Source organism: Nelumbo lutea, chromosome 2 (assembly GCF_056320005.1).
Source record: "Nelumbo lutea isolate HS-2025 chromosome 2, American lotus-T2T, whole genome shotgun sequence".
Lineage (NCBI taxonomy): Eukaryota > Viridiplantae > Streptophyta > Magnoliopsida > Proteales > Nelumbonaceae > Nelumbo > Nelumbo lutea.
This window is the reverse complement of record NC_142685.1, coordinates 79,235,993-79,245,480: the sequence shown is the minus strand read 5'-3', so window position 1 is coordinate 79,245,480 and position 9,488 is coordinate 79,235,993. Positions and strand designations below refer to the sequence as shown.

The following is a 9,488-nucleotide window of genomic DNA, read 5'->3' as shown; positions in this document are numbered from 1 at the left end:
ATTTTGCAAAACAAATCTCAACGATTGAAATCAGCTGTTGGCAATCTTGGTTTCCATCAGAGAGAGTGCATCCCCGATCATTACCTTTGTCGAACAAAGGGGCTGATCCTGTCACTATAATCACCCACTCAGATGAATTCTCAGACTGTCCCAATATACCCAGGTTTTGACCCCTGCTAAGGATCTCACTGATTGGCATATCAAAGACAATCCAATCTGACACCTAATGTAGTATCAGAATCAAGTCTAGGGGTCAGGTGTAATTTTTCAGTTTTGCCCATCAATCTCCAAAGTCTAGGGCAACACTAGAAATATGGTCTGGTTCATAGGTTCAATTAATCCTACACTGCATGTACCTCAGGTCTCACCCTGGTGGCAGAGACAGGCCACCCCAACTGACTTGGCAGCACATCAGTGTCAACCTTATCAGGATTGGTCTCCCCAGACAGACCCACTGGTTGTGAACGTTCTAAACCAACACAAGTCTCGTAAGTTTCCGGTTTAAGGGTATTACATAGAAACACACCACAAGACATGAATCAAATATGTACTTTATTCATTTACAATAAATGTCATAAGTACATCAAACTGATTGGAGCTAAGGGCATACTAAACTGTCTAACATATATATATAAATATATATATTTGAATATTTGAGTAGACTTTTTTTTTAACCACAAATTTTACTCCAGGTGGAGTGGCCACAAATTTTGTTAACCATTATCAAAGGGAATAAATAAAATTCAAGGGAGGACATAGCCCGCCTTGTCCCAAACCTGAACAAAACAAAACTCTCCCTATCGCACTCAATCCAGCTCATAACAAAACAACTCAAAGCAACATACAAGAAAAGAGACTTACAATGATCAAACTCAAACAAACAACATACTTGGCCATTAAAAAATATGATAAACACATACTACGAAAACATTTTCTGTTTAGTTTTTGTCAAATAAAAATGGAGGTTGAAGTGGAACATGATCAAGATTTCTTGATTCATTTAAGTGTCAAAGTAATACAAGCAAACTTTACATTTCCCAGCTAAAAGATGAAGGGACAAGTAGATAAAGCACCTCTCCAAGTTCAATCTATTTTCGAACTAGTCAAACTATGAGAAACAAGAAAAGAAAAATATATCCTCTCAAAAATAAATAAAATAAAATGAGCTAGAAAGAAAGAATCTCAAATCAAAGCAATCTACATAGGAAATCCAGCTCTCAGATTCCTATACTGTTTATGCAATGCTGGATTCATGCATGAAAATATTGACTGTTTCTGTTTTTTTGGCTTCACGCCAAAGATGAATGAATGCAAGGGAATAGCAGATGGATTTGTTGGGTTCTTGACTTGCAATTGAAGTTTTTTTGCTCCTGACGATTCAAAGTCACGACCAGAATTCGATAGAATCTTCTCTATTTCAAGCTGTAGGCCTCTAACACGATCTAAACCTGCTTGTAATTCATCTGCAACTTTATTGTTCTCTTGTTGCATATTCAGAACCTCTCCATGGAACTTGGCAGCCTGGTAACTGGTGAACTCAACCTCTTCATTTTCAGAACATTCCTTGGCTACTCTTGATATTTCTTCTTGTATGTTACACAGAGATGTGAATCTGTGCTGTAATTCATCTTTTAACAATGCATTCTGCTCCAACCAGACTGTCAGTTCTGCTTGTATTTCTCTCAGGTGTTTGTATATTGGTCGGGCATCTGATTTACGAGACGTATCTGTATTCCCTTCCTGGTTCTTGTTTTCCTTCAATTTTGACAACTCATCCTTTAGATCTTGGATTGTAGTCTGGAATTTCTGTATCTGATAGACTGAACTACTGAACTTCAACCAGAACTCTAGGTTTTCTTCCAGCAGTTCATCAATGTCCCCACGGAACTTTTCTTCAATGGCTGAAACAGAGCGAGGTTTATCAACCACAATCATCTTGATATCTTCATCTTCATCTTCTTCCGTAGGTTGAGTTTCTGAGGTTTTGTTTACAATGGATTTATTGGTCATTTCCGCAGCTTCAACATTTTTATCTTCACACAAATCTGATGCTGGTTGGTGGCCTGAAATCATAGTTGGAATTTTAGTAGACTCAAAGGTTGCTCCTACTTCCCTCCCATCATGGGGCTTTCCTTTCTGTGATTCATTAAAATCTTTAGAACCAAGATTTGAATATTTATCAGAACCTCTCCGTCGAAAGCTTATTTTTTGACGTAAAGACCTTATCTCCTCATCCTTCATGGCATTATCACTTTTTAGTTCTCTCAGTTGCACTGTTACCTCATATTGACTATCTCGATTTTTTTTCTCTAATTCAGCTAGCTTCTTCTTTAATTCGTTATAATTCTGAAGAAGAGTAGTATATTCTGCCAGTAGAGTCTTTTCTCTTTCTTCCAATCCTTTTAAGAACAACTCCTTCCAATTTGGTTGATCATCTTCCTCAGTGGCCTCTTTCTTTGATTCAACATTTATATCATGATCTTCTGCTTGCAATGGATCCAGCTTCTGAACTGTTTCCTCCTCTTTCTTGTCAGCATTTTTTTCTGAAATATGACCAACACTATTGTTTTCCTTGGGTTGAATTGCATCTTTATCTTGGTGACTGTCACTCTGAATCTCCTCTGTCTTTTTTTTTACACCTGTCCTGTCCTCATCTGTCTTTCCTTCCACGCCTGTCCTGTCCTCTGAATTCATCAAACCACGAGCAGGAGTCCTCACACCTTCATGTTCTTCCAGATTTTTGGGCGGTTGGACATCGAGAAGACTTCCTACTTCTTGCAATGAACTAGTCATCTCAACCTCTTCATCTGGTTTCACATTTTTCAGCCTCTCAGAAAGATGATCAAGGTTACAACGTGCTTCAATAAAGTGAGTTTGGAGGTTGTTGTTTTGATCTTCAGCATTCCTGTTGAGATCCTGTATTCTTCTCAACTCAGCAGCCAATTCTCTTAGTCTGTCTCTCAAACTGTTTGAGTCATTGATCCGAGTAGCTTTATCTTCTTCCAATCTTCTGATATGATCCTGAAGTTCATCAGTTTCCGACTTTAATCTCTGAACCAAAGCAGTCTGACTTGAAACTGCAGTTTCCAAGCTGATGACTTTATTAACAAGATCATCAATCTTCTCTGCCATTTCCGACACTGTGAGAGATGTACCAGAGTTGATGTCAAAGTGTTCCCTGATCTTATCACGTACAGACTCCTGTTTCAGATTGCCATCTTCTTGCTCCAAGTTCTGGTTTGGACTTGATCCTGTTGATTCTTTTTCTTTTTCAGTTATCTGCTGATCCATCTCATTACAGAGAAGTTGACATCTCAGGGTCTTTAACTTCTCATGGGCATTGTTAATTCGTTGGCATTCCACTTTTGTCACCTCAGAACATTTCTCATGTTTCTGCTGCAACCTATTCAAGGTTTCTTGGCATGATTTCAAAGCTGTTGAAGTCATCAGAGTTCGAGCTTCATCATCCTCAATGACAGCTGCAACACCGAATTCATCTTGCAATCTGCAAACCTGCTCTTGCGTATCTGTGATCTGTTTCTCTATTTCCCAATACTTGGCAAGACTGTTCTCATATGAACTCATTAGAAACTCCTTCTCAGTCTGTAGGGCCAAGATTCCTTTTTGGAGTTTATCGATCTCTTCAAGTGCCTGAACTTTGGTCATCTGAGAACTACTATTTGTAGTGGTATTAGTAAATGTACTTGTTTTCTTGGATTGAGATTTCTTTTTGAGTAATTTGGGTGGGGTCTTTGTCTCTTTCTTTGGAAACTTTGGAACCTCCGGAACATTTGGTTTTGGGTCTTGGTCTCTTTCTTTTTGAGTATTCATGGGGAATTTAGTTGGTTTAGAGGTTTTCACGGAAGCACTATCCTCGTCTTCTTCCATTTCATACTGAACTTGCTCTGGAAAAACAGTTGCAAGGGTGTTGTTGGCATTTTGTAGCTCACCACATATATGGTCATACCTATCAGCCAAGGCTCTGTATTCCCGAAAAAATTCTTCTACAAAGTTAATGAGCTCAGGTCTCTTTCTGTAATACATTTCTGCCCTCTTGGCAAAAGAGTCTCCTTGCTCTTCAAGGAGTTTAAGAACGCCCTTCACCTTCTCCTCCATATCTGCAAAAGTTCAATTCAGAGACTAGAGATATAAATTTGTGCCACTTGCAAGTGATGGTCACAAAACATTTCTGTGCATTCATTTGTTAAATACAAAATTGTTAGTTAATTGGGAAGCATCAATATTACCAATCTTACTTTGATTATATGCTCTGGATTTCTTACAGATGAATAAATAAAATCTGTGTTGTGCAGGTTCTTACTAAAATATCCTGGTGTGTGTGTGTGTGTGTGGTGGAAAAGAGAATAATGTTTTACGATTCCAGTTTAGTGAACTCAAGATTATAAGTGTTGTTCCCTTTTTTCTATACATAACAAATATGGAGTTTTGAATTTTGGGTTCTCAATAGTTTTATTTTCCCTTTACTGGTTTTTTCATGTCAACAAATTCTTCATCTTGTTGTTGATATAGCAGGTCCTAGTGCATTTGAAATTTGGAGAAGAACAAAAACAAAGAAAACACCAAAATCCATATCCCCAAATACAAATTTGTTAACCAGAATAAAAAGCATGGGAAGAAAAATTGAAACCACTTTTCCTCTGGTGTGAAATAAAGATTGTTGAATTCACATTCATCTAAGAAGCCACAATTGCGATGAAGAAAGAAAAGCAACAAATTGGCAAAACAATCAAAAACCAATGTTTGGCAGAGCAAATAAGATGATACCTTGAAGGTTTTGCTCGAGCCATTTCGACTGCTTTGTCCTGATGTGGCTCGCCCACCACCAGGAATACGCATTGCTTGCCGCTCTTTGCAACATCTCCTCTCTCTCTCTCTCTCTCTCTATACCAAAACTGAAAAATGGGAAGTCATTACGTGAATTAAAGAATAGGAAGAAGAAAAAGAAAAAGAAAAGTCTCTCTGAGAAACCAGGTTGACGGCTTTCTAAGACGTCGATCAACGAGTCATGCTTTGGGCATGGGCTGAACGTGGAATATGTGGACTTGCTTTCATGGGCTATGGACGGGAGGAGAAATCGCCCGGGATACGTGCTGAACCCTTTCACTTTAATTACCTTAATTAACCAAGACCACTTGTGATCAGCGTTCCTTGGGTTGCAGAAAAATGTATAGTTGCTAGATGTTCTTGTGTCCTTCCGGCTTCCTAGTTCACATAATTGTGACTATGGTCTCGTAATATATGGTTGCTAGATGCCCGTATCCATCCCCCATTTCATATCCTCTGTGACCATGATCATAATATCTATTAGGATACATATTAATTACATTAATAACTTAGTAATTTGAATTAATTATATTAGTAATTTTTAATGAAATTAATTATTGTTAATTATTTATTCATATTATCTATTAGGCTGTGTTTGTTTGGGGTGTAAATACAGGACATTTAATTAAATACTCTGGTTCATATTTGTGGTCATTTGGATGGAGTGTATTTAATCATCAAAAACCAATGTAAATATTTATATCGATAATCACAATTTTCAATTTATAACGATCCACAACATTAAATTGATTAGTGTTCAATTCCATCGATGTACTTTTACTATTACACCACATTCAAACGCAGTCTTATTGTTCTATCTTATTTATTTTACGTTATTAATGATTAAATGTTACAATTACTTGTAAATATTACTCAAATATTTAAAATACTTAAATATTAGTAAATATATAGAATTAGGTTATAGTCATAATTAAATTGATCCATAGGTTAACTTTTTAGTAGTCATAATTAAATTAATCTAAACCCAAGCCCATGGTTTAAGACTTCAGGTTGGGCTTGGGTTAGTATTCAACCTGACCCAACCCACCCAAGTTGCCCCCCTAAGAGAAATGTGTCATCTATAATTGGATTGAACCAAATCAAGTACAACCCATGCATTTTAATTATTTTTAGAAAATATTGAAATTGAAGCCCAAAAGTGTTAGATAATGTATGCCCTTAGCTCCAATCAGAATGATGTATATTATGACATTTAATGTAAATGAATAAAATACATATTTGATTCATGTTATATGGTGTGTTTCTGTGTAATACCCTTAAACTGGACGCTTATGAGACTCGTGTTAGTTTAGAATCTTCGCAGTCGTTGGATAGATCTTGGGAGATTTATGCTGCTAAAGCTGACACTGACGTGCCGCCAAGTTGGTTGGGGTGGCTTGTCTCAGCTGCCAGGGTAAGACTTAAGGTACATGCAGTGTGGGTTTTCTTGAAACCCTGAACCGGACCAGAATTCCAGTATTGCCCTAGACCTTGGAGATAGATGGGAAAAACTGGAATGTTACACCTGACCCCTAGACTTGATTATGATACTGCACTAGGTGTTGGATTGGGTTGTCTTTGAATTAGGAAACTCCTAATGGGATTAGGAGAACCTCTCTTTAAGGCTATAAATAGAAGAGCAAGGCCAACCTCCAAATCATCTCACATATTGCTGAGTTCCAGAGAAAGACAATACAGTTTGATTGCACTTTCTTCTTCTCTCCTGCTCTTGCTGCCCTACCAGTTCGATCTCCACTTGTGGGAGTAATCAAAAAAGGTTCTTGATATTACCTTTTGGTAGAAAAGGTAATCTGAAGTCGTGCTCACCAGCCCTCCATCACACTCTTCCTGGAGAATTTGGTTTTCGTTGAAGAGTCATCTTGCTTATTCTGCTCCTCCTCACACTGTGTCATTTTTAGTGAGAGCAGTCTTTGGTTTTCTCCTTGGGCGTGAACACCTTCATTGGGAGTTACTGTTACTCCATATCAGGTATATCCCTCTACTCCCTTTTGGTTTCAGATCTAGTCTAGTTTGGTTTGAAGATTGATCCATGAAAATGCAATTTTCTAAAATAGAGAGTGCGATTCTCACATGGGAGAGAGAGAAATTTTTTAAATTTCACCCAACCTTCCTGCAGGGTTCGACCATCCATATGATGGATCTCTCATCCCTTCAAAAGGAACTATAGGGGATGGGCAACCCCCATTGTATTGCCTAGTGGACCACAAAAACTAAAAGATCTTATGCCAGATTTTAAAAGTGAATTAACAATTTTTAAGTTTGTCTGGCCTAGCCCCATCCACTCCTCAAGTGTAATAATATTTATATGGGCCTAGGACTGGGATAGGCTTGGTTGTGTTAATTATAAAACTATGATGTTTTTATTAATTAAATTTTTTACTTAATTTTTGACTATTATAAATATATAAAAAAATCTATCTATATATTAATATAAAATTTGTTATCTAAATATTATATAATAATCTTTACCATATCTGTATATGACTCTCAGTCAAGCTTAGGGGTTGCTTAGCTTGGGCCCTATCCCATAGGGCTATCATTAGACTCTCGATCTAATTATCCCATATTTGGATGTTAGAACTGTCACACAATTAATAATTGGATTGGATGTGGATTTAACCCCATCCAATTTGTTTAAAATCTAAATCTAATAAAAAAATGCAAATTTCTTAAACTACCCCTAAGGTTTAGGAAATTAACTAATTATACCCCTAATGCTTCAGTATTGTCTTAAAGTACCCATATTGTTTCTAATAATTTACTAAATCTTCCTTACCGTCAGTGTCCATTAATAGAAGGATTAAAAAGACTATTTTTCCCCCCATTGTTCCTTAAATTTTCAAAGTAAAACTTTTGATACCTTATTAAAAGTGAGATGATGTCAGAGATGATGTCGGAGATGCTATCAAACGTCATTTGAAGATGTCGATGAGGTTTTGGTTATTGTTGTCTACAAGAAAGTTGACGATCAAGGGTATTGGTTGTTGTAGTTCTCATTGGGAAAGATGAGCGCTCTTGCTCTGTTTCCAATTAACTCTGCAAACAACACCGAACAATAACTGAAGGAAGGGGAAATCCATCATATGGATGACCGAACCATGCTGGATGGTAGGGCAAAATTTCAAAAATATATTTTTACCCTTCCGAGAATCGCATTCCCAGTTTTAGAAAAAATGCATTTTTCAATGATCATTCTTGCACCGAACCAGACCATTTCTAAAACCAGAAGAAAGGGAGAAGAATACCTGATCGGATCCCGCACAAGTAGATCCCAAAGTGGGTGTTCATGCCCAAAGAGGGTACCAAAACCAGCTTCCACTGAAGATGGCACAGCTTCAATTGAAGTCGGTTCAGCAACGTAGTCCATCAGCAAGAACTGCAGTCCAACAGCTTAGATCGAGAAAGGGATGTGAGCACGAAATGGATCTGATGTTTTCTTGCAAAAATAAGATATCAGAACTGATCTCTATCAGTTCAAGAACTGGAGTTCAAACTAGGGTTTGGGCGGCAAGAGTAGAAGGAGAGAACTAAGAGCAAAAATGTGTCTAGAGCAGTTCGCCCCCTCCTCCTTTTATAAGCCTTAAAGATCATTGTTGCTAATCCTATTAGGAGGTGTCTTAATCCAAAACTTTATTTGGATCTGGACTCTTTTAAGTGGATAAGACTTATCATTTTATCCTATTACTTATCCAAACCCATATCCATGCCCATATTCGCCCATGTCACATGACTGCTTAATCCAATTAATCAAATTAATTGTGACATTCTGATTAATCCAATTAATAATGGGCCTTAGGACCATTAAGAAAATGACTCACGTTCCCATTTAGTTGCTGGACAATTTGGCTCTCTTTGTATGGCACGGGACCCCAACAATGACCTCACATGAGCCCATATGGGTTCAGCCAGCTTCTATGAAAAAGCCTAGCCGAGTTCACTGTCTAGTACAATGAACCCCTGAGTCCATCAGTATGGGCTCTTAATGGGCCCAACATTTACAATAAATGGTCCTTGAGTCCAACCATCCTTTGAAGGTCCAAGGATAATGGACTTATGTGAGATATAGCACATTAGGTATAACAACCATAAATGGTCTTACACTTAACCTCTCAACCCTTAATGATCAAACACTGCCCAACAGGGAAGGACCTCTCCCTTGGCTGCAAGGTGTAGTGTTGCACTCTCTGCTCAGATGGATCCCAGGAATTAAAACCTTTTGCAAACATTTTTCATAAAACACACATATATATATATATTGCAAAACAAATCTCAAACAAGTTTGAAATCGACTGCCGACAGTTTTGGTTTCCATTAGAGAGAGTGCAATCCCAATCATTCACTTTGTCCGACAAAGGGGCTGATCCTGTCACTTTGATCACCCACTTGAGTGAATTCTCAAACTGCCACAACATACCCAAGTTTTGACCCCTTCTCAGGATCTCACTGATTGGTATCAAAGACAACTCAATCCGACACCCAATGCAGTACCATAATCGAGTCTATGGGTTAGGTGTAACTTTCCATTTTTGCCCACCAATCTCCAAGGTCTAGGGCATAACTAAAAAATGTCTGGGTTCAGTGTTTCAAACAAACAAACACTACATGTGCTTTGGGTCTCACTC

At 37.8% G+C, this 9,488-nt stretch overlaps 1 protein-coding gene across 1 annotated transcript; it reads right to left on the bottom strand.

Annotated features, from left to right (window-relative positions):
• Positions 1-971: 971 nt before the first annotated feature.
• On the bottom strand, positions 972-5,016 carry LOC148871618 (protein NETWORKED 2D-like). The gene is made up of 2 exons (XM_088968576.1): positions 4,786-5,016; positions 972-4,118 (listed from the first exon to the last, which is right to left on the bottom strand). Exons 1-2 carry the CDS (start codon positions 4,877-4,879, stop codon positions 1,198-1,200), a joined length of 3,015 nt encoding a protein of 1,004 aa, XP_088824702.1. The 5' UTR covers positions 4,880-5,016; the 3' UTR covers positions 972-1,197.
• Between the last annotated feature and the right edge of the window lie 4,472 nt (positions 5,017-9,488).

Excerpts from the sequence above, each read along its gene's own strand:
- LOC148871618 (XM_088968576.1), bottom strand. The coding sequence starts at position 4,879 with ATGTTGCAAAGAGCGGCAAGCAATGCGTATTCCTGGTGGTGGGCGAGC. Across the intron at positions 4,119-4,785 it reads GCTCGAGCAAAACCTTCAAG|ATATGGAGGAGAAGGTGAAG; the intron begins GTATCATCTTAT and ends GAACTTTTGCAG.